At 36.4% G+C, this 25,514-nt stretch overlaps 4 protein-coding genes and 3 non-coding genes across 7 annotated transcripts; 5 read left to right on the forward strand and 2 right to left on the reverse strand.

Annotated features, from left to right (window-relative positions):
• The first annotated feature begins 3,959 nt into the window (after positions 1 to 3,959).
• On the forward strand, positions 3,960 to 7,757 carry LOC141844847 (homeobox-leucine zipper protein ROC8-like). The gene is made up of 9 exons (XM_074732828.1): positions 3,960 to 4,301; positions 4,482 to 4,670; positions 5,574 to 6,038; positions 6,121 to 6,222; positions 6,318 to 6,521; positions 6,595 to 6,769; positions 6,860 to 7,122; positions 7,195 to 7,290; positions 7,386 to 7,757. Exons 1-9 carry the CDS (start codon positions 3,960 to 3,962, stop codon positions 7,755 to 7,757), a joined length of 2,208 nt encoding a protein of 735 aa, XP_074588929.1.
• A 3,057-nt stretch (positions 7,758 to 10,814) lies between these two features.
• TRNAS-GCU (transfer RNA serine (anticodon GCU)) lies at positions 10,815 to 10,896 on the forward strand. The gene has a single exon. It is a non-coding gene; the product is annotated as a tRNA-Ser (tRNA).
• A 447-nt stretch (positions 10,897 to 11,343) lies between these two features.
• On the forward strand, positions 11,344 to 11,425 carry TRNAS-ACU (transfer RNA serine (anticodon ACU)). The gene has a single exon. It is a non-coding gene; the product is annotated as a tRNA-Ser (tRNA).
• Positions 11,426 to 11,903: 478 nt separating this feature from the next.
• TRNAS-GCU (transfer RNA serine (anticodon GCU)) lies at positions 11,904 to 11,985 on the forward strand. Its single transcript has one exon. It is a non-coding gene; the product is annotated as a tRNA-Ser (tRNA).
• Positions 11,986 to 14,277: 2,292 nt separating this feature from the next.
• Positions 14,278 to 17,004, reverse strand: LOC141845194 (uncharacterized). Its single transcript, XM_074733250.1, has 2 exons — positions 16,297 to 17,004; positions 14,278 to 14,461 (listed from the first exon to the last, which is right to left on the reverse strand). The coding sequence occupies exon 1, from the start codon at positions 16,923 to 16,925 to the stop codon at positions 16,317 to 16,319; it is 609 nt and encodes a 202-aa protein (XP_074589351.1). The 5' UTR covers positions 16,926 to 17,004; the 3' UTR covers positions 14,278 to 14,461; positions 16,297 to 16,316.
• Positions 17,005 to 18,917: 1,913 nt separating this feature from the next.
• On the forward strand, positions 18,918 to 19,647 carry LOC141844688 (uncharacterized). The gene has a single exon (XM_074732687.1). It carries the CDS (start codon positions 18,966 to 18,968, stop codon positions 19,416 to 19,418), a length of 453 nt encoding a protein of 150 aa, XP_074588788.1. The 5' UTR covers positions 18,918 to 18,965; the 3' UTR covers positions 19,419 to 19,647.
• A 144-nt stretch (positions 19,648 to 19,791) lies between these two features.
• Positions 19,792 to 21,322, reverse strand: LOC141845367 (zinc finger protein 8-like). The gene is made up of 2 exons (XM_074733431.1): positions 20,764 to 21,322; positions 19,792 to 20,675 (listed from the first exon to the last, which is right to left on the reverse strand). The coding sequence occupies exon 2, from the start codon at positions 20,665 to 20,667 to the stop codon at positions 19,840 to 19,842; it is 828 nt and encodes a 275-aa protein (XP_074589532.1). The 5' UTR covers positions 20,668 to 20,675; positions 20,764 to 21,322; the 3' UTR covers positions 19,792 to 19,839.
• Positions 21,323 to 25,514: the final 4,192 nt, after the last annotated feature.

A 25,514-nucleotide genomic window follows, 5' to 3' on the forward strand; every position in this document is an offset into this window, starting at 1 on the left:
CGTTTTAGGTCGGATTTTCTCATAGACGATGTTAATTTAATCCGGCCTGAGATCAAGGGATGGAAAGTACTTTTGGATTGTTGGTTACTAGTTGGGCCAGTCTTAAAAGGAGTCAGACTTTAGGAGTCGGGCATCAGTTATTGAGTAAGGAGATCTTCGAGACTTAAAGAAAACATTAGAAGGACAATTGAGTCGGAACTCAGCTCGGCCACGCCGACATTCAAATCAGACCATGAGTGTTGCAATCAGTTATTTTTAAATAGAAAGCAAAAGGGTGATCTTAATTCTCAAAGGGCATACACACCTCTTCCTTTCTACGTCGAGGGACATTTCTTTTGGTGGTTAGTGTTTTAATAACTGTGTCCTTTGTAACAAACACTTTAGAGTTTTAATTTTGGGCAGATCAGATTTGAATGCAATTCAGACGGAATTGACTCAAGATTTTCTATCAGGGGCCGGTTTGACCCAAGTGGGTTTGATTGAACTCGAGCTCGACTTGACTTGAGTCAAGCTCATCTTGACTTTGACTTTCAGCCCAACTTGAATGTGTACTTGACTATATGCCATGCGATACTGACTTTCCTAACCACATCAATCATCATGTATGCTTTATGAAAATATGTTAATATATTGATTGTTCCTTTATAGGGAGGGAAAGCCCTAGAGGATTAAAATTTGATCTAATACTATGTTAGAATTCATGGTGGAAATGAAGTTGTATTTGATTCTCAACTTGCTTAGATGTTTGTGAAGATGGTGCAACCAAGTTCAAATGTATGATGCTCATCAATGGTGAGAAATATCTACATAAACTACGAATAAGGTTGTAAACAAGTCAAGCTAAATCAAATTTTATAGTGTTCAAGCTTATTTGATAAAATAACCGAGTAACTCAAGTATAAAATGAGCCAAGCCGTTGAAATGATTATTCAAGCTAATATTAATGAACAATATCCACTTATCAACGAAGCTCTTATTAAACTTATAGTCCCCGAGATAATGGTGCCACGGTAGGACATCCAAGTTGTCACCCAGGCACCTGCAATTCGATCCCCAGTTACGGCGTATTTGTAGAAATTTTTCTCCAAATGGGGAGCGCAATCAAAGGATGTTGGGCATCTGGGCTAGCTGCTGCGTGCACTTTTCGATTTACTCTAGTGGCCGGTGGAAACTTCTATGGGGCCGGGCCGGTCACCCCAAGAGATAGTCAATGGGGCTAACTGGGATTTATCATTTTTTTCTTATCAAACTTATAAATAAATTAAAAAACTCTCAAAATGAGGAAAAAAACTTGTAATATCTAATTAAGCTAACCAACCAAACATACTGAAAAATATAAATTTTAAACAATCAACTAAGCTCAGCTTAAGATATTGACAACATCTAAACGAGCCAAGCTCAAACAAAACTCAAATTAAAAAAAAAAATCAAATCAAACTTAAACAACCGACTTACTTATCTTATCAAATAAGCTTACATGATATAAAACTTTGCTCGACTTACCTCATGTATAGCCCTAACCCCCCTCTTTCAAAATAATCAACAAAGAAAAAGAGAGAACTTACTTCCTATTCTTCTTCCAACCTTACCTTTTCCATATTAATATATATATATCTGAGAAAATAAACTATTCGAGTTGGATTAATAATTTAAAATTATATATATTTATATTATATAGTATAATATGTTAAGAAATAACCAAATTAAAACACAAAAATCAATAAAAAATTTAATCATAAAATTAAAATAATATTAAAATATAATTTAATGGGCGAGTGCATGCATGTGCATTTATATACCAATTAAAACTAGATAATCAATCAACTTTATTATTATTATTTTATGTCAAATTATCATAATTTTCTCTGATTAATTATTAATTAACTATAAAAAATTACTAAATAAATAACTATAATATAAGAATTCAACAGGAAGGTTAACTTTTAATTAACTGCCAAAAGTTATGCTACTCCACATCATTCACAAACCATGTCATTTCCCACCTAATTAAATGTTAATTAATCACTTTACATTTAGATTACTTAAAATAATTATGCTTTATATTGAAGAACAATGTGATGCAACACAATTTGAAAGGGGATTAAAAAACACAATAAATTTACTTAATATTATCCTTAAAATAAATCTCAAAACTAAGAAGGTTATTAAGGAAAAAAAATTCCAAGCCTCTATCTAAAGCAACTATTATAGTCATAGAAATAATAAAAAAATTATAAAATTTTTAAATATTTGAGATTTATTTTAATTAGTCATTTGAATATTGAAAACATGGAAAGGAAAATATTTTATAGACAATTTTTTATTCATTTTCATGTGCAAGCAATTAAATCAAAATTTGAATTATACCTTTTGGAAAGGTAGTAATCCCCTTCTCTTCCATAAGCTTTTGCTAATTAAATTTATTTAACTTTAAGGGAAGGGAAAATTCCTACTAAATGTTTATGGAGAGAAAATAATAAGATACAAGATTAAAAAATTAATTAATTAATCAATTTTTTATATATTTAATTTAAATTAACATTTATGTCTGGATAAGGGCACAGATAGGTTTAGGGTTTATGATTCATGGTTTAGGGTTTAGAATTTAGGGTTTAAGGTTTTAGGGTTTGACATGAATAATTTGCACAATGTTGTTAACCGGATTTACGATTGAACAAAGGAAATGAATGATTCTAAATCCTCTCGAAATTAGCTCACTTTACCTTTTCGATACATTGTTTCCATGTTGAGTGTGTGATTTAGTGTTTGTTGAACTCCCTAAGTTTCTCTAAATGTACATATTTTCCAAATTCACTCTCCTAGTTAATGTAATGTATGATCGAATAATTTACTATTATAGATCGACTATATTTGCTTTCTTTCATTTAAAAAATAATATATACGACAATTTACATTCTATATCGAAGAAGTCGACAAAACCCCATAAAGATTCATGAAGTATCCTTTTAAATGACTTTAACCTTCACATTAACTCGGTTGATCGATCGAATGTCGTTAGTGTTTTTCGAGAGCTAATAATTGAATTTCATCAATAAACCTTTGGAGGGATCAAGGAAAGCAAGCTCATGGATCTCCCTCCAAGATTCTTGGACATGAAGATTCAAAAACAAAATGCTCTTGTTCTCAATTTTAAAATCTTCATGGGAATTCAAAATTAGAACCCTAAACCTAAATTCCCAATGACATGAATGCTCGGTAGGTCACTACTACATCGTCATCGTTGTTACACAAGGCGAGACCTTTGCAGTGGAGCGAGGTCAATTGGTGAGATTGGAGTTGAGGATGAAGGGAGAGGTGACTCCTTTGTGCACGCGTGCAAGTGAGCAAGTAAGAAAATTGAGCTCGGGCTCTATAAGTGTGGTGCATTGATAAAATAATCAGAATAGTAATAAGAGAATCAGAGTTCAAATTTTATGAAATGAATATCTTAACCAACTGCATTCTCGATGTACCATAAATTATACATGTAGTACGATACTAAAACATCCAGTAGGATCACTTTTATTTGCAGAAGAGTTTAAATTTTAAATGAAATGAATATCTTAAAAGTTAGTTGAATTCTAAATGTACATAAATTATACATGCAGTACGATACTAAAACATTTAGAATTTACGAATTAGGGTAAAACTTTCAGGATTAGTCGGTGAAATCTGAACACCTAAATTATATTATTATTATTATATTATTATTATTATTATTATTTTGAACTCGAGGAGCCAAAAATGGTGAGCGAGTAAGGGAGAAGTCCAAACTGTGCTGGCCTCGCTGGCAGCGGAGGCCCCACCACAGGAGAGGCTCTATCCTGATCCTCTGCGACGAGCGAGCTCCATGGCTATAAATAGGCGGCCACGGCCATGGAGAGACGTCAACAGCGTCAACAGAGTCTCTCTCGGAGAAGAGGAGAGAAGAGAAGAGCAGAGCAGTCGACGGCGAGGAAATGGCTTCCGGTGGCGAACAGAACAACCCTCCTGAGCAGACCAACGAGAGCACCGGGTCGAGGAAGGAGCGGGCGACGTACCGCCACACCGCGGAGCAGATTCAAGAGCTCGAAGCGTACGCTAATTCTCTCTCTCTCTGCTTTCTCTTTCTGCTTTCTCTGCGCCGCCGCCGCCGCCGCCGCCGCAGCCGACCACCCTCGATTTGGGCTGCTTCATGTTGCAGGACGTTCGTGCTTCACCCGCACCCCGACGACAAGCAGCGGGCGAGGCTCAGCCGCGAGCTGGGACTCGACTCGCGGCAGATCAAGTTCTGGTTCCAGAACCGGAGGACTCTGATGAAGGCAAGTTAATTACTTACCTTCCTTCCTTTCTCTCTCTCTCTCTCCCTGCTCGTCGCCTCCTCGCCCAAAAGGTCCGACCTTGGGTCGCCGGAGACGGCGAAGGCAGCGGCTTGGTGGCCGGGCGATCTCGTAACCGCCTTCCCCGCCTTGTGGCTTAATTTCCGTACGTGCTTGCTGCAGGCGCACAACGAGAAGTCGGACAACTGCACGCTCCGGGCGGACAACGACCGGATCCGGAGCGAGAACGTCAAGATGAGGGAGAGACTGAGGCGGACGCTGTGCGACATCTGCAACCGGAACGCCGGCGCCGGCAACCCCTACTTCGACGAGCAGAAGCTGCGCATGGAGAACGCCCGCTTGAAGGAAGAGGTAAAATAATAATAATAATAATAATAATAATAATAATAATAATTATTATTATTATTATTATTATTATTATATTTGATTTACTCTTCCATAATTTCCATATTATGTTGTGTTTTTGATACATAGGCGACTAGCAAGAGGGGTTGGATTTTTTTCGATAGTTAAGATTTTTTTCGATTTACTCAATCGAATAAATACATGATGTTTTTATCCTCTCGTGTATTTTTTTTAGATTCGGTTGTCGTTTAACATATAATTTCGATGTGTTAGACTATAATGTCGCCTTTATAGACTAGATTTGTTTGTTGTTTTCATTTGAATAGCATGATATATATATATATATGTACATGAACGTGTTCATGATTTTACATATAATATTGCCTTTTAGATTATGCTAATGTACATAATTAATTATGATTTCGTTAGTGATTAGTTAAGAGTATGTGTGTGTGTGTGATTGATGAAGGAAGGATTTAGTACTCGAACATATTATGATTCGAATAATGCGTGTTATCAACATTGATCGTTATCGTGTGTGTTTTCGATAAACTTTGATACTTTAAAGTCATTATTAGTTTCATAATTATATTGTGTATGCTATTAATTATTGATAGTGGGATTCAAACCCTAATCTTTGATCATCTCGGAATTGTGTTTCTTAATTAGTTGAATATATATGATCTAGTCATTTGGGATCGAAATTCGAATCGTTTGGATTCAAACCCTATTGTCTTTCGTCTTTCGTATTTCGTTTAATGTACACCAATTCATTGAAGGATCATGGAGTTACTAGCTAGCTAGGTGCATGATCATGGAGAAAGCTAGCAAATTGGGCACTACCTACATTAATTTCGATAAGTTTAAATGTTCTCGCATAACATAACGATATGCTCGATGATCTTGTAGGTTGATCGTGTCGCGAATCTTACATCGAAGTACTTTGGCAGGCCTAGCACTCATCACCTTCCCTTGCCTCAGCAAGATCCCATCATTTTGCAATCCGAAGACACCCCTAATCCTGAGAACTACTGCATTAATTTTAATCCTTCTTTGGTCGATCAAGATATCTCTGGAAACAACTCCGCTCTTGCGATTCCTTATCCATTTCAACAAGTTCTCGAACATGACAAACCATTCTTGATGAACATGGCCTCATATGCCATGGAGGAAGTGGTTCAACTACTGCAGAGCAACGAGCCATTGTGGATCAAATCGGCGAGTGATGGTAGAGAAGTCCTTCAACTTCAAGCCTACCAGATGAGCTTTCCTAATTCACACCAACCAGATTCAGACACTCGAACGGAGGCTTCGCGGGACTCATCTATAGTGATGATGAGTGGCCGAATGTTGGTTGATGCGTTCATGAACTCGGTAAGCATATATGCATTAGCCTAATTCTTCTTCTCCTCTTTATTCCCGCCCGATTGAAGATTCAAATTCGACATGTTCGCAGAACAAGTGGATGGAACTTTTCCCTACGATCGTTTCAAATGCAACTACTATTGATGTTGTTAACTTCAGCGCGCTTGGAAGTACTGTTGAATCCGTGACATTGGTAATTCATGATCGTCTAAGAGATTACGATCGATACGATACCTACCTTGTTCCTAGTAGAAAAAGTATCTATCTAACTCAATTCAAATTTTGCAGATGTATCAGGAACTCCAAATTCTGTCACCACTTGTTCCTACTCGCCAACTCTTTGTACTCCGATGCTCGAAACAACTCGAGCCAAGTTCATGGGTCATAGTCGATGTTTCGGTTGATTATCTCCTAGGCAACAATCTTGAAGCATTTGCTAAGAAGCTTCCTTCTGGCTGCCTGATTTCGGAAATGCAAAATGGATGCTCTAAGGTATCTATCTATCTATCTATCTATATCGATCGATCGAGATATAAGTACTTTTCTAATGATTTCTTTGTTTCAGGTAACTTGGGTGGAGCACATAGAGATTCAAGAAAAGAACCCAATTCATACATTCCAAAACTTAGTGACTACCGGAGTCGCATTCGAAGCCCGGCGATGGGTCTCTAGCCTTCGTCGGATGGCCGAGAGGAACACTCTTTTCATTTCGGCTGCAATTGCTGATGATTTGGGAGGAGGTAATGAATGCATTACTAATCTAGTACTAGACCCTAAACTCTAAACCCTATACTCAATACTGATTGATGATCGCGAATGAATTGCGACAGTGATTCCCACACCCGAAGCAAAGCAAAGCACAATGAAGCTCACTCAAAGAATGGTAGAACGTTTTTGTGCCGCCTTTAGCGGCTCGATTGCGAACAAGTGGATCGTGCTGTCGGGGCCAAACGATGCACATCAAGTCTACTTCCACAAGACCAATTCCTTCGGGCTTAATGGCGAAATCCTCAGTGCTACGGCCTCAGTGTGGCTTCCATTTCACCCGGAGAAGCTTTTCGCCTTCCTGAAAGATGAACAAAATCGAAATCTGGTATCTATCTCAAGTTCATCCTAACCCAATACATCCTACTTATTGAATTCACTCACTTTCGGTTCCTTTCAGTGGGAATTTTCTGACGATATAGAGGAAGTCAAATTCCAAAGGCTTGCTCACTTTGTAAACGGATCGAATGCCGGAAACTCCATTACCCTCTTGAATGTAAGTCCTCCTACACTCCTATCAAGTGGTTAACTCATTTGGATTATATATATATGTATAATTCTCTTACGATACGATACGATACGATACGATAGGAGCTGAAATCCACAACAAATGTGCTGATACTACAAGAGAGCTGCGTTGATGCAACGGGCTCACTGATAGTCTACTCTCCGGTGGAGCTATCGACGATGGACAAGATCATGAGGGGGGAGGACATGTCGGCGGTGCAGGTGATGGTTTCCGGCTTCATGATAATACCTGACAACGGGTTCGCGGCGGCGGTTGGGGGGGCTGATTCAGCTAGCTCCAGTGCTGCTCCGGCCGTGCAGCCGGTGGGCTCGCTGCTCACTGTGGGATTGCAAATGGAGGTGGTTGATCTGAGGAAGGAGTCGATTTCGGGGATCAATACAAGGATCAGCTTCACAATGGAGAAGATCAAAGCTGTCATGGCTTCCTTGGACTGATCTTCTGCAATCAGATGATTTCTCAAGGGCATGAATAAACAGCCGGCCAGTTGCTGTCTGATGGTCAATAAATTTGGGCTGAGATTGATGTTTGATACTCATGAACAGTCTCTGTTTCTATTTCTATGTTTGTTTGTTGTTGTTTGAATGCAATTTGCTTGTTCGTTTGAGGTTTAATTTATGTGATTCAGTCGATGATTGGTCTAGTCGAGCGGATTCGTCATGCTAGTTCGTCAACAAGTATGTCGAACTCATGCAATCCGATCGATCAACCAACTCGGCTAATCCATATTTTCACCTCTTGTTGTTGCGTGACTTGTGGTCATGCGTGCAATAAATTTAATGTGGTTCGACTTTTCTTATAAAGACTCCATGTCAGCATGAGTTTCGTGCATTGGATTGTTCTTCGAATGGTTACTATTTGTATGTTTATTTGTTGTTCGTTTGAATGCAATTTGTTTGAATGTTTGAGGTTTAATTATATGTGATTCAGTCGATTGGTTTAGTTGAGTGGTCATGCTAGTTCGTCGACAAGTTCGTCGGACTCATGCAATCTGATCAACCAACTCGACCAATCCATTTTTTCACCTCTTGTTGTTGCGTGTGACTTGTGGTCATGAGTTTGAATTGTGAAAATAATCTCTAGCGATATATATATATATATATAGTTTATTTTTTTTATTTTTAGTTGATGTCAAGTATCTAGTCCTTCGAGTTCAACGTTCTCATCGACCACTAGGATAAATCGAAAAGCCCTTGCAGCAGGCGATCCAATAGTCCAACGTTCTTAGTCAGTCGGAAGATGAGTCAGTCAAGGTGCATTCAAGAAAGTGTCGGAGAAGCTGATCAAAGAAGAATACAACCAAATTTTTAGTTATTTTTAGTTAACATCAAGTATCCAATTTTTCTATTGACCATCAGGATAAATCAAAAAGCCCTTATAGCAAATGGCCCGAGAAGCTAGTCGGAGAAGAATACAACCAAATTAGATGAATAAACTTATATATATATATATATATATATATATATATATATATATATATATATATATATATATATATATATATAAAATTTATAATTGATATCAAGTATCTAGTCCTTCGGATCTAGCATTTTCATTGACCATTAGGATACATCGGGAAGCCTTCGCAGCGGGCAACCCAGTAGTCCAATGTTCTCAAGTCAACTGTCTATTGAGAAAATTTCATCCGATAATTTATCATAATTAAAATTCAATCCTTAGATGTCTGAAAAATTACATATGTATCCTATCGTTGCACGCATCTTTAGGTGGAATAAATTAATTATTTATGAACCATGTTCATGAATAAAATTTATGAATTGATTTTATCTATAAATCTCCTATCAACCTAAATAGAAATAGAAAGGAAAAAAAACAAACAAGTTTATAATATTAAGTTGACTAACTAATTAAAAAAAGATTAAAAAATTAAAATCTAATTTATTGAATTATAGATCAACATTTTATTTTGTATCTCAAAAGTAAATCTAATTTGTTTCTCCTTCGTTAACGCAAAAAGAAAGAAGAGGATAATTTTTAAAAAGTAAATTAAAAAAAAACATGTTGAAATTCTTCTCAAGAATTAGTTTGTGAGGACAAGGTAAATAATTTAGATCATATTTTGATGCAATTATCCAAGTAAACTCACGTATAAAGTAGAAATGATGATGCAATATTGGAGAGAATTATGAAATAAAAGAATGTAATTGAGCAAAAAAAACAAGAAGAAATGTTGATTTAATTTTCATGAAAGGCTAAAATTTAAGATGTATTTTTGATAAATTATTCGGCTAAAAGTTTGTTCTTTGATAAATTTTCTATAGCAATTTTGATTAAAATTATTACAATATAAAATAAATTATTTTTATTTATTAAAATGATTAAACATTGAGTACTATTATATTAAAATATTATTTATTAAATTAGTCAGAAAAATTTTCCAATTTAGTTAAAATAATTTTAATTTGATCAAATATCATTTACTATTATTATATTAGTTTTGAATAAAATTACTATATGTTATCGTTGTATTAGCTTATATTTAGAATAAAAAAAATTTAATGAGATATTATTTTGATAATTTTTTAAAACGGTGGTTGTTGTAATTTCGAACAAAGTCACTATAATCGTGCTAAAATAAACATATTTTTAAAATGAAAAATTAAATTAACGGTAATGCTCTTTTAATAAAAATAATAATAAGGTACCTCGAATTTTACCCTATATAATCACTTTTAATAATAATAATAATAATATTTACTTTAATAGTTTCAATAAAAACGAAATTGACCAAATAATATATTCGTCGCTTTGGTTGAATGGTTAAGGCGTGTGCCTGCTAAGTACATGGGCATTCCCCGCGAGAGTTCAAATTTCTTAGGTAACGTTAAGTATTTTTGATATGGTTTGCATGGGCTTATAACAGTTGTGCTTACACGTAGGGACGAGCAAAAATTTGAATAAACTGTCGATTGATTATTTCAGACTTTTAATTATTTTTTCTAAAAAATCTATGGGCTTATAACAATTGTGCTTACAGGTAGGGATGAGTAAAAATTCGAATAAATCGACTTAATTAAAAAAAATTTGATTTGGTTATTTTAAAATTTCAATTATTTTTTTAAAAATCTATTAATTCGGTTCCATTTCGATTTTAAATTTTCTTATTCGATTAAACCGAATAAATCAAACTAGAAAAATAATTTATAAATTTTAAGTAAATAAATTTATAAATCCCTAATTAATTAGTAAAATTTTTATAATATTTAAAAATTTTGATTAATTCGATTAATTCAGTCAAAAATCGAATTAATCGATAAAATATCGATTCGGTTTATTTGACTTTTATTGAAAAATTCGATCGATTCGGTTGGTTCAAAAAAATTGATTTATTCGATTTTCAATTAATTCGGTTTGGTTCGATTCAATTTTAACTGAATACTCAATCCTAGTGCATGAGCTTTGAATCATTTGGGTTTGTAACAGTTATGCTTGAAATGACCAAATAATAACTAAATTGAATAAATAATATATTCGTCTCTTTGGCCGAGTGGTTAAGGCGTGTGCCTGCTAAGTACATGGGGTTTCCCCGTGAGAGTTCGAATCTCTCAGGCGACATTAAGTATTTTTGATGTAATAAACCGACCGAATTAAAAAATTCAGTTCGATTATTTCATAATTTTGATTATTTTTTCTAAAAAATTTGGTTAATTCGATTCAATTTCGATTTTAAAATTCCTTATTCGGTTAAACCTAATAAACCGAAATAGAAAAATAATTTATAAATTTTAAATAAATAAATTTATAAATCCCTAATTAATTAATAAAATTTTCATAATATTTAAAAATTTGTTTGATCGATTCGAAAAAAATTGATTTATTCGATTTTCGATTAATTCAAGTTCGATTTTAACCAAATACTCTTCTGCAAAAGGTGTAATCCGCCACCTTAGCGGCTTTAACCGAATACTCAGTCCTACTCACATGGGCTTCGAATCATTTGGGTTTATAACCGTTGTTCTTGAAATGACCAAATAATAACTAAATTGACTAAATAATACATTTATTGCTTTGGCCGAGTGGTTAAGGCGTGTGCCTACTAAGTACATGGGGTTTCCCCGCGAGAGTTTGAATCTCTCAGGCGATGTTAAGTATTTTTTATTTAATAAACTGATCGAATTAAAAAATTCAGTTTAATTATTTCAAAATTTTGATTTTTTTTTTCTAAAAATTCGGTTAATTCGATTCGGTTTCGATTTTAAAATTCCTTATTTGGTTAAACCTAATAAACAGAACTAGAAAAATAATTTATAAATTTCAAATAAATAGATTTATAAATTTCTAATTAATTAATAAACTTTTTATAATATTTAAAAATTCGATTAATTCGGTCGAAAACCGAATTAACCGATAAAATATCGATTCGGTTTGTTCGATTTTTATTGAAAAATTTGATCGGTTCGGTTAGTTAAAAAAAAAAATTTATTCAATTTTTGATTAATTTAGTTCGATTCAATTTTAATCGAATACTCAATCCTACTTATATGGGCTTCGAATCATTTGGGTTTGTAACAGTTGTGTTTGAAATAATCAAATAATAACTAAATTGATAAAATAATACATTCGTCGCTTTGGCCGAGTGGTTAAGGCGTGTGCCTGCTAAGTACATGGGGTTTCCCCGCGAGAGTTCGAATCTCTCAGGCGACGTTAAGTATTTTTTAATTTAATAAACTGATCGAATTAAAAATTTCAGTTCAATTATTTCAAAATTTTGATTATTTTTTCTAAAAAATTCGATTAATTTAGTTCGATTTCGATTTTAAAATTCTTTATTTGGTTAAACCTAATAAACCGAACTAAAAAAATAATTTATAAATTTCAAATAAATAGATTTATAAATTCCTAATTAATTAATAAATTTTTTATAATATTTAAAAATTTGATTAATTCGGTCTAAAACCGAATTAATCGAAAAAATATCGATTTGGTTTGTTCGATTTTTATTGAAAAATTTGATCAGTTCGGTTGGTTAAAAAAATCGATTTATTCGATTTTTGATTAATTCAGTTCAGTTCAATTTTAATCGAATACTCAATCCTACTTATATGGCTTCGAATCATTTGGGTTTGTAACAGTTGTGCTTGAAATGACCAAATAATAACTAAATTGACCAAATAATACATTCGTCGCTTTGGTCAAGTGGTTAAGGCGTGTGCCTGCTAAGTACATGGGGTTTCTCCGCGAGAGTTTGAATCTCTCAAGCAACGTTAAGTATTTTTAATGTGGCTTGCATGAGCTTGTAACAGTTGTGGTTGCATGTAAGGGTGGACAAAACTTCGATTAAATCGAATAAATTGATTAAATTAAAAAATTCGATTCGATTATTTCAGAATTTCGATTATTTTTTTTAAAAAAATTGATTAATTTGGTTCAATTTCAAATTTAAAATTCCTTATTCGGTTAAACCGAATAAATCAAACTAGAAAAAATAATTTATAAATTTTAAATAAATAAATTTATAAATCTCTAATTAATTAGTAAAATTTTCATAATATTTAAAAAATTTAGTTAATTCGATTAATTCGATCGAAATCCGAATTAATCGATAAAATATCGATTCGATTTGTTCAATTTTTATTGGAAAACAAGATCAGTTCGATCGATTCGATTGGTTAAAAAGAAAATCTATTTATTCAATTTTTGATCAATTCAATTCGGTTTGATTTTAACCCAATATTCAACCCTACTTGCATGGACTTCGAATCATTTGTGTTTGTAACAGTTGTACTTGAAATGATCAAATAATAACTAAATTGACCAAATAATACATTCGTCTCTTTGGCTGAGTGGTTAAGGCGTGTGTCTACTAAGTACATGGGGTTTTCCTACGAGAGTTCAAATCTCTCAGTAGACATTAAGTATTTTTGATGTCGTTTGCATGGGCATGTAACATTTGGGTTTGTAACAGTTTGCTTGCATGGGCTTCGAATCATTTGGGTTTGTAACAATTGTGTTTGAAATGACCCTCAATTTTTAAAGATCTAAAATCACAATTTGTAACAGTTGTGCTTGAAATGACTCTCAATTTTTAAAGATCTAAAATCATAATTTTTGTTGAGTTGATTATTGCAAAATAAACTTGTTGAAATGAATAAGGATCAAATCTTGATAACTTATTGAAGTAGACAATTTCGACGAAGTCGAGACAATGTTTTCTCCATAAATATTTTTGATGTTGGTTGCATGGGCTTTCATAACATTTAGGATTGTAACAGTTGTGCTTGAAATGACTCTCAATTTTTAAGGATCTAAAATCACAATTTTTAAACATAATTAAATTGATTAATGTAAGACAGACTTGTTGAAGTGGACAATGATCAAATCTCAATGACTTATTGAAGTGGACAATCTCGACGAAATCAAGACAATACCCTCTATGTAATGATCAACTATAACTTTCTAATTTACCTCTTCACAGATGATCGTGGAGCCGACCGTGTGAAACCGTTGGAATGACGAATTCTACTTTTTGCTAAAAAATTTACAACAGATAATTACCTCATGCCATAGCTGAAAGAGTTTAGCTTACCTCAGCAACAAGGGCTTCAAACCCACACAATGCAAAATTTAAAACATTCAAATTACTAGTGACATTAAAAAAATGATAAATCTCAGTCAGTCTCATGGACTCAAGAGCCACCATATTTAGTGACATAAAGACACCACGTCAAGAGCCACCATATTTTTCTAATTTACTTGATGTGCAAAGATCAAACCATGCATCTCAAAATTAATAGATGCATTAATTGGCTCGTAAAATCAAGAGATACCTAATATATCTATATAAAAAAGTCTAACATTTCTTTTAATTTTCCTATATTTTTGTTCGCTAAACTAGCATTCTAAACCTAATTTTATGCGCGTATAAAAGGTTCGATTTCCTGTTCAAAACTCAAAATTGAGTAAGTATAAACTTTAAGTATGAAGTATTCACTACAGTAAAAGGTTCGATTTCCTTATCATTCTTATTGTTCAAATCCTGGAAATGAGTTTTATAGTTTTACCGATAGAACAGCAGGGCTTAAGCTGAGAGAGCAAACTGTTCGCCAATTGACGTTGTCAGGCAGCAACCAAAACTGCTGCCGCTTCGAAAGACTCGTGTTCTTGGACCTCATCCTGATAGCTGCAAGAGAGAAGAAATGTTACCATGAACGATGACGAACAAAGGGGAAAACAACAAGTGCAACACTCCTCTCTTTTGGTCACTTTAGTTTTTGTTAATGAGGAAAAGTTGAAACTTCTGAGACCAATAAGTGATCCTGATGTAAGAAAACAACAACTAGGATCCAACTAAGAATACAAAAGTTTGAGATATCTTTACGACCTAAGAGGTAGATCAGTCATATCTAGTAGGTAATATTTTTTCAAAATCAAACAGATATAATATGGGAATTTGTTTAAGTGATTTGTAGGAACAATTCAGAACTTTAAAGCACATTAGCTATGACACATATGAATTCTATGCAGACTGGTAAGCAAAACCAGTAGTTAGAAGCACCACCACCGGAAAGAATAATAAACACACATGCTCGAATTAACTACAATAAAGTCGTCAAACAGCATACCATATCGAAATAAGAACTAAGCCAAAAAAGATAAATAGATGATAGACCAAGTGCCTAAGATAAAACTCCATTTCCATAAGATAATGCATATGCCACAAAACAGTAAGCATATTAATATTTCCAAGATCCTATATATGGAAGGAGATGAGTTTCTTTTCCCACTAAAATTCTCAAACAAGTGGCTAATTGGCCCTTCACACTCCTCCCTTGATAATACCTCCACCAAAGACATACGTAAAATTTGGAAGAGATTAGTATCAACAGATATAGGATACGATTTTAGTCAAAGCAATGAACAAATGGTAATTTAACTATACTTTAATTTCAGAATTTGCACAACTTATACATTATCATATTTGAAACCTGTAAGAAGCATGATACACACTGCTACAAATGAAAAATAGTCACAAGAATATCAAACAAAGTTTAGAAGATTAAGATTAAGCAAAAATACAAATAACAAATTATACAATTCCTCATAACATTTGTTTTCTCGAACCTTGTGTAGAAGTAAGCATGCCTAATGTATAAAATTTGTCTGCCTATCACTTGATGAGCGCATATAACCTATTAAGGATGAAAATCCCATCACAACATTCTTTGCAAACATGCGGGACTAAAATAGTGGATAGATACAAATCCATCCTTAGATGAATACTACCTATTATCCTTGAATAAAGTAATATTTTTATTCGCAGTATCTTGGTCCAACCAAATCAATAATGATCAGTATGTTTTTATCTGACCACCAATTTAATTATGATCTGCGCAATGCAAACCCATTTCATCTAACTTTAATGCTCCAGATTATAGGTCAATCTAGTGTTCTTGAAACTACTAGATCTACTAAACTAATGAGAATAATCTAATATCATTTGTTTTGTTCACAACTTATATGGTTTGGTTAGGGCAGGATCCACTGAGAAGTGTAGATAAACATGCTAACAGATTTCACAGTGACCCTAGCTGTTGCAAAATGATTTACACTCAAAAAGAATTTCATCAAAGTCTATTACCATACGGTTTTTCAACAAGCTAACAACATGAACAGAGTTGAGGCTGCAGGCCTTGCTTGGAGCCAAAAGAAATGACAAAGAAGAATGGACATATTGTAGTAACCTTTTTATGAGTACTAAAAGCTTGGGATATGTAAACAAATTTATCAGAATAGAGCTTTGGATATGCCTTTATCATGACTACTAAAAACTTGGGACATGCAAACAAATAATCAGAACATAGATTGCAGTCGAGTGTTTACTCAGGAAAAAGGATTTTATCATGACACCCTCAGAAACATTGCAAACCTATTTAACATTATTACATAATTTCAAGCAAGAGCAAGCAAGTTGAAACCACAAACACACAAAAAAAGAGAGTAAGTCCCGATCCACACCTCTATCGCATTAGATCGATTCAGTTAGTCTTGGGATCTGGCATAGGGAACAGCCCCGCTCCAGCCGCCCCTCTCGGGGGTGCGAACCCTAGGAGCTTCTGCAGATTGGTCCGGATGCTGATGGAGCAGAGGAAGTACAAGAAGACCATGGAGCAATCAGTAGGATCGGTTCCGGACAGACCACGATGGCTCATCTTGAGGACCAGAGGGACGGGCCTGAACGGGAGTTTGGCCACCACGCGACCCTCGAAGAGGGAGTTGAGAAGACCGAACGCGATGAAGAGAACGGCAGCGACCACCGCGCCAGACTTGAACTTGGACAGCGAGAGGTCGCGGGTAGCGTCCTTGAGGCTGGTCTCCACGCGGTCCATCTTCTTAGCTCGGGACGAGGACGAGGACGCAGAGGGCGCGGAGGAGGACGCCGGCTTCTTGGAGGAAGAAGAGGAAGAGGAGGACTTCATGGAGTCGAGCTTCTTCGAGGCCTTGTCGATCGAGGAGCGGAGGGCCTTGTAGTTGGAGGTGCGATAGATAAGAACCCAGGAGATTAACTCGCAGATGAAGGCGGTGGCGATGGAGATGCCCACCACCGCGAGGCTGTCGCCGTATCTGAAGGCCGGAAAGAACGACATGATCCGGCGCCACCCACCGCCACCGCCACCACCACGAGAAGGGTTGCGGTGGGAGGAGAGAGGTGGAGATCCAAGCCGACTTAGGCCGCAAGCAAAGAAGAGTCGCTTCAGGTTCAATTTACCTAAATACCCTCACCATAAATCTTAAAAAGGACGATTAAAATAAAATAGATGATTTTATCATATTCTCTTTTTCTTCCGTACATGGTTATCACCCCTACACCGCACCCCCCAATCTTTTTCAAATTAGTATCTTTTCCATTTAGAATCCAATACAATATTTTTTTCAATTTTTTCAATATTTATATAATTTTATTTTTTAATCAATTTTATTTATTATTTTTTATCAATACTTTATTTTTAGAATTTTATATAAATTTTGATCAATTTTGTTTATTATATTTTTTTTCAATTTTATATAAATTTTCAATTTTAATTAAAAAATTATATATTAGAAAAAAGGGTAAAACTTTGAATGGATGGGGAAAAGCAATTTACATCCACTACTCTTGCTGTATTATATCATCGATTCCATTATTATTTATTAAAAAAATAAATTAAAAAATTATAATTGGTCAGGATAGAAAAAAATATTATCTTGATATCAAGAGTTATTATTTGATAATTATTATATATTATAACTATCAATAATTATTATACATTGTAACTATCAATAATTGATATATATTGTAACAACTATGTATAATTAGATTTGTCCCTGAGATATAATTAAGTTGGTTAATACAGGGTAGATTTACTGAAATAGGCAGCTTCTCAATTTACCTTTTACAGATGATTGAGATCATGAAATCGATGACATATTTCACTTTTTTACTAAAGAGTTGTTATAGGCCTCGGGACATGTCACATGATTGAGTTGGTTGGTACTGGACAGACTTGCTAATAAAAGGTCAAATCTCGGTAAAGCTAAGGTAATGATCCTCTCCGTAGTGATCAACTACAACTTCCCAATTTACCTTCTTATCAATGATCATGAACCAATCGTATAAGATCGTTGGGTGGTGAATTCCACCTTTTACTGAAAAGTTGCTATAGCTAAATCATGAAACTTTGAATTTTAATTTAAATTCTAAATACTATTATATTAAAATATTTTTATTAATTAATTAAAATTATTTTAATTATCAAAATTACTTTAAAAAAATATTATATTAAATATTATCTATTATAATAATTACAAATAACTTACATGTTGTAATAGTTACTCAGACTACTACAATAATATTAAAAATAAAAACTAACATTATAATAATTATTCTTTATCTTCTACACGTCATATTATAGTAACTATTGATAACTACTATAACTTAAAGAAGCTAAGCAATACCCTACCAAAAATATTTAATAAGACATTTTTTAATTTTTTTTAAAAAATATTATTTTTTAATAATTTTAAAAATATTTATTTTTATTATCCTATTAATCTTAGATAATCGATCTATCATATAAATTTTTTTTAGAATATTAAAATAAATTAAAATTTTTAATTGACTATTAAAATAAATTAAAAAATCTCGTCCAATAATTAATAATTCAAAATTTTTATTCCATTAAAAAATATTCTATAATATATCCTTTTTCTGCAAAAAAATGATAAATTCGCCATCTCATGAATTCAATCCCCACACGGTCGGCCCCACAACCATTTTCACTGAGAAGATAAATCGAGAAATTGTAGTTTGTTACGATATAGGAAGGTATTGACAGACTTTGCGATTCGAACCCTTACTTTTTCTTACAACTTTACTGCATCGTAACCAACTCAGTTATGTCATAATTCAGAGATTTCTATAATATATCCTTGAGATTTGAACAGGCGGTGCCTTATCGCTCGATGAGGCGCCGTTTTAATTGTTGCTTTTTGATAATGGCAGTGCCGTCATTTTCTTTTATTCGCCATCAAAATATCAAATATCTCTTTGACTATCACAAACCGGTACGGCAAAAACGATATAAAGTCGTGTCATATCATGAGTTGGTGTCGGTGTGACTTGTGAGAGCGGAAAGGAGCAAAGAGGGATGGGCGTGGCGATTCTAGACGGATCGACGGTGCGAGCCTTCGTCGGCGACGAGGCGGCCTTCAACCGGAGCATCGACGAGCGATTCGCGGCGCTGGATCTCAACGGCGACGGCGTCCTCTCCCGCGCCGAGCTCCGCCGCGCCCTCGAGACCTTCCGCCTCCTCGAGACCCACTTCGGCGTCGACGTCGTCACTCCGCCGGCCGAGCTCGCGGCCCTCTACAACTCCATCTTCGACCAGTTCGACCTCGACCGCAGCGGCACCGTCGACCGCGACGAGTTCCGCGCCGAGATGCGCAACATCCTCCTCGCCATCGCCGACGGCCTCGGCGACTCCCCGATCCAGGTCGTCCTGGAGGAGGACGACGCGGGGTCCAACCTCCTGCAGCAGGCGGTCGACCTCGAGGCCGCGAAGATCGCCGCTGCTTCCGCCGCCGCGCCGCCCCTTTCTTGACGGTGCTCTGTAACGCTTACCGATTACCGCAGCGCAGCGGACCCCTTCTCCCAGTAAGTACTTCATCCACCACCGAATAAACTTCACGTTCGACTGTCTGCGTGCCACGTGTCGGTTGTAATATCGTAGTTAATGTTTGATACTGTTCAAATCGTGGGTTGTGGTTGTTGTGACGTCGTGATGACGTGCGCACTGTTGTGGCAATAAAATTGCTTCCTTTGGGGCTGAATGGTATTATATTTTAAATTTTATTATAATTAATTTGTCAAAATTTATAATTCTACTTGAATTTATTATCATTGAAAATTAGTCGAATATTTTAAAAATTACCGTTTTAAGGAATAAAATAAGGAAAAAATCAAAAATGGAAAAAGGAAAACTATTTAATTAATTTATTTAATAGGCCAGAGAATTCAATTAATTAAAGGCGTAAATCCAAACTGAGGCTTTCCTTGGCGCTTGGCATGAACTGGAACTGGAACCCTAATTGGCTTTTCGAAGACGCAGACGGAGAAGAAGAAGAAGAAGCGGCGATCAAGCCGTTAGGGTTGACGACAACGTGACCTCCTCCTCCTCGAGGATCCATGGCTTGATCTCCTCCTCCTCCTCCGGTTGTCGTGAATGGGATCGCCGGGATCGGTGGGTCCAGGCCGGGCTCCCGGCCGTGGGGGCGCCAGATTGGCCGCCATGTGCCGCCGCCGATGGGATGGCCCACTGGGGAGAGCCCGTTGTGGAAACCGGTAGCGGGGTGGAACGGAGGGGATGGCACGGCGACGCTTTGGTGATGGAGGTGGTGGTGGTAGTTGAAGAGGCCGTAGAAGTGGTGGCGGGCGTCGACGGCCCAGGCGGCGTGGTGGGCCTGGAGGTGGGCCCGCTTGGCGTGCTGGCGCTCCCGCTTGTGGGCGTTTTGGTGGCCGCCTAGAGCTTGCGAGGTCGGGAATTGGCGGCAGCAGTAGTGGCACTCGAACTTGCGCGCGCTTTCGCCTCCGCCTCCGTAATTGACGGCGGAGGATGCAGCGGCGGCGGCGGCGGTGTTGGTTGTCGATATGTTGGTGATGGTCGAGTGGTCTTTGGTGGTGGTGGCGGTGTCGTCTTCGGTGCTGCGGCAATGAGGGACTTCGATCCCGAAGAGGCGGATGGCCGAGGCGTTGCCGCTGGAAGTGGGTTTCGGGGCGGGCGGTCGGATGAAGGGCAGCTGGGCGAAGGAGTCTACGGCGCCCATGAAATCGCGCGCCTCAAGCTCGCTCATTTTTTAGACTGCTGTCGCTTCCTGTTCGATCAATTGCCTCAGTGGAATTCAGCAGTAAGTTTAGGTATGAAGGAGGAAAGGAGAGGGAGATAGTACTAGAAGAGCTATATCTTGTGCCCTTTATTCGGCTCGATCCCAATCCTTGGAATGATCACAGCTCACTGAGATGCTGGCGTTTGATATCTCACTTTCACCTGTAGTTCGGAGGATGATGGCGCTGTGAGGTGTTCTGTCTATTAAGAAGACTGGGAGTGAGGTAGAGAGAGAGAAATATCGACAAATGAAACTGATCCCATCTTTTGATAGCAGTACTGTCTATAGATGCAGTAGCTGTTTGCTTCCGCTGGTGGTTGAGTCACTGAATCGGTCTGGTGGTGGAGCTGGCTTTTGGCTTGTCAAACACCAACCAAGTACCACAAGGAGACTACAGCATCACCTCTCCATGGCCAATCTGCTCTTCTTTTTTATTCTGTTACCTCAATTTTCTACTTTACAACTTTGGCTTTCATGCATGTGTAAGAAACAAGCAGACATCAGTGGAGTAGACAAGTACGTGACCACCTCTGCTTCTTTCTCTCTCTCTGAGGCTGTGTTTACCCTCGCTTCAATATGTGATACAACTCCATTAGGTACTCTCTTTAATCGATAGCTGTTGCCTCTTTATATCTGGTGTCTGGATGCTGCAGAGCAAGGAAAGTGGTCCTGGAGAAAGAAAGGTATGCAGTGGTGTTTGATGATTACTTTGGCTTTGTACATGTTCTTTCGTGTTTTATGTTCTTAAGTGTTTACTTGAGCTAGTTTTAAAGGACATGTTCATCCCTGCTACAGTCTACTTTTCTTCTCTGATTGTACAGCTTGCATAATGCTTCTTCAAAGTTCCTCTTGGTTGGGAGGAGAATTTATGTAACCATACCGTAAATTACCTATGAAACCTTTTTCAAGGAAAAAAAAACAGTATCAAAAGTGCTAGAAACTTATGGTTAAAGTCGAAAGGTGGTTCTAACATGTAGATATGACCACAATGTTATGCATTGGATATTAATGTCGAGTCTAACTTAAGGACCTCCTTGTTCACAAAAATCTCTTTTTATTAAGCATAGTTGTGCATGCACTTCACTTCTTGCATTGGCATGGGCCATAGAAGCCAAATTACGTGCATATGACCAGGTAAGGTTGATGTGAGTTTCATACCTTCATTCCTTCTCCTTTAGTATGTAGAATATTTTTGGGCATCTAGCTGTCTGGATATCTAGCGTTCTGTATTTCTGGCTCAAATTATTAGTTCATTAATCCTGAGTTTGATATTTGTCATTGTCATTTGGAAGCCTGATGTAGAAACAACGAATACCACAGGACCATATTAAAACAATTTTAGCCAATACTTATGTGTGTGTGTATATTTTTATGCAAACTAACAATTTAACTAGACAAGAGTTAACTCCGTCTCAAAAACTTTTCCACTGAGATAGAAACTCTGCTCGTGAAAATCAACATCACAAGTGAAGGTTGATGCTGAGTTCAATTTGTTTGTCAATAATGGACATGCAAAAGCCAACCAGAATTTTAGCAGGATTTTTTTTTATTCTGTGATTACAATCTATATATGAATATTGGTCTTTGAACAAGAGGCTCTTGCCGATGTGAGACAAAGGGTGGGCCACTTAACAAGGTTATTTCTGTTTTTGACTAAATCTCGATAGCTCAAGTAGTAATATAGCAAACCTTATCTTTATGCTGAAGTTCCCTGCCACTCTCCCTTTGTCTCTATAACTAAATATCTTTTTGGTAAAAAAGACGTTGCCTTGTTCATGCATGCCAGACATACTCTGTAATTGTTCCCTCTTACTGCTGATGCTTCATCTTTTTTGGCTTTTTCTCCCTCATTTGTACTCTGCACTGGTCCAGTGAAATGGACACAACACAAACCATAAATCTACTGTAGTCCTCTGAACTATTTATCCACCTCATAAAAATAACCCTAGCAATAGCCAAATTCAAATTAAGTAATGCCCCACTAACTTATTACTGACATGTACCACTCTGGGATTCATGCTTGCTTATTTTCTCCATAACTCTGTTACCGAGCATACCCAATTTCATCCATTGGCTTTCATGGTTAACAAGAGACATCCTTGTTTCGTCCTCTAGCAAATCAGCTTACTTATGAAACAATAGGAAGCCCTTAGTAAAACCAAGGTTGTTTGGTTAGTATGTCTTTGTCTTTTATAATACAAAAGCCAGCTCAATGAGCTGAGCTCTGTTGCAATGCAATACGCTCAGTGCTGATGTTCATAAGTACACTGGGCATATTTTATATCTTAAATTTGATCAATTTGGAGTCCGTCACAGATCTTTCATAACATTTTTGCTTTACGAGATTATACAAACATGCACACTCCAAGATCTGCTAACTGCTGAGAGAGGAACCATTTAATAAGGAAAAGTTTCAGACATTCCTAACTAGTAGCTGGATGTAAACAGATGAAGAGTTCATTTTCTAGCTACAGAAACTTGATTTATCAAGGCCAATCAGAGCACACCACTGACACTGAATCAATTATTGAACTCAAACTTTGAAGAAGAGGATGTTTTGGTGCGTGATAAACCCCCAATCAATGCCACCAGAGCTGGGTCTGCTCATTAATACTTTGGTGGTCTTCTCAAGGCATGAGGTGATTGTGCTGTCGGAATAATGATTTAATCTTAGGACCACTATGGATGGAATGGGATCTCGAAGCCCAAGTCCTCTTTGATCAAATAAATTGCAGTTGTTTTCTTAATGTAGCCAAAAAAGAAAGGAAAGGGAAGTGGAGGTGCGTCTTTTGTCATCAGCAATGAATGTCCATGAGGGCTTGTGGGGACTGTTCTTGCTTCAAAATGATTAGACCTACTTTCTAAACCTCAATTCAAATTGATTGAATAGCCCCTGTCACTTCTGCTGTTCTCTTCTGTTATTATCCTCAATCTTTCATGCATTTACCTCCTAATTTAAGCATCAAGATTATGATGGAAGTGGTAATCAGATTGAAAGTTACACTTGGCGAAAACAATGCACCTGTCTAGAATGTGCTTTGAAATCTCAAAATTAGCTGAATTAAATGGGTGGTTTCAATTATACATATATCCTGATAGTATAGAAAGAGTAGAAGATCCAATGTTATCTCCTTTTAAAGATTTTCTGCCTCATTCTTTAGATCATAGAATATATATTTGTTCTAAAAAATGTTAATTCCTTTTTAAGATTTTCTATGGACTAGGTCTCCGTAGAATATTTTTCAGGCTTGCATAATTATCGATTGAGCAAGTCACAGAGGAAAATACCTTGTATATTTGACATACATGGTAGCTCCACAAGTTCTTGCATCCTTGTGTTGGCATTTGGATACCTACGTTTCACTTTGACAAAGTCACGATGCTGCAGAAATTGAGTAGGACAATATAAAAAGATTGATGATAGGGAGGTTTAACAAATGCTAATAGGAAACATGCCAGTAATACATAAAGAGCTATCTAAGCAAGTCACCTATTTTCCTTGTTTATTGATCATAAGTGGCCATGCTTGTTTAAAAGAATCATATCTATCAAAGATCTAAGGCATTAATGATAGGTGGTCCTCAATGGTACTTTTCCTATTAGTTAGTGAATCAAACTAATAAGACCACATACCTAGTAGGTTAAGTCTTATAGAGAGTTGCCCTTTGCATTAATTTTCGAAGTGTTGGCTTCGTGTGTGATCATTATCATCATTGATATCAGTCTGCATCAATGTCAACAATCAATCTTTGTTACCCTTAATTGCTTTTATTTGATTGTGTGTTCTGGACGACAGTTTATGGAGATTTCATGGAAATGGTGCATTCGATGGCCAAGTTGAGCTGAATTATTTATGCCGTCGACAAGGTCCAAATCTGTGCAGCACAAGGACACGAGTAAGACACGGAGTTGCTGAAACACCCACATTTCTTTCTATTCATGTTGGTGTGTGAATTTCCATGAAAAATGTGACCTGATGTTCATCACCATTTGCCCCAAGGCAACTTACACAAAATGCCTAACAGCCAAAGAAATTCCTTGACTAGAGATTTCATAGATGCTTAAATCAGAAACAATACATGGATGAGACAAAGATAAAGGTAATGGTGGATCAGTTGAATATATCTTTTGACATAATCAACTCTTCATTTTTCTCCTTTTCATGTTCTTTCAGTTTGCCCCATATCATGCTCGATCAAAAAGGAGGGGAACGAAGGAAGGTTGTACGCATGACCCCGACACTGATTCATAGTTAGTTTATCTTAACCTTGCAAATCCATGTGTCCAATCTAGTCTTGCATCATCCCGATTCCTAGGTAGCACTACAAATATCTATGCCTAACCTGATCAAAATGGATCTGGGAATAGCGAATAATAAGTAGGATCACATGATTGATATGGAGTCCTTCCTCAATCACTTTCATCCTGGGCAAATTCTGAGATGTGTCAAGGAACATGAATTGAATTCAATCTGGTGCCAAGGACGGACCACACAGAGAGGACCACAGAACATGATCCCTGACGACATCGCCCGAATCCATCAGTTTCCATGGCTCAACATGTTGGCCAGGATGGCAGTCTCCCCATCCTTCATGTTCCCATCCATCAAGCCTCTCCTTTATGCAGCTCCCAATGCCAGTGCTTTACAGGGGCCAACTCTGCTTCAAACATTCATCCTTTCTATGAAAAAAAGCAGTGTTTTAATAGCTGGACCCGCCAGTTGGTTGAACCAGATAAACTTGATATCAATCTAACCCTGTCGTTTGGTCAGCCATTTTAGTGGGTTAAACCTGACATCAAATATGACCCTGTTG

Source organism: Curcuma longa, chromosome 14 (genome assembly GCF_044706935.1).
Source record: "Curcuma longa cultivar G26 ecotype Majalengka, Jawa Barat chromosome 14, ITB_CL_G26_1.1, whole genome shotgun sequence".
Taxonomy (NCBI): Eukaryota; Viridiplantae; Streptophyta; class Magnoliopsida; order Zingiberales; family Zingiberaceae; genus Curcuma; species Curcuma longa.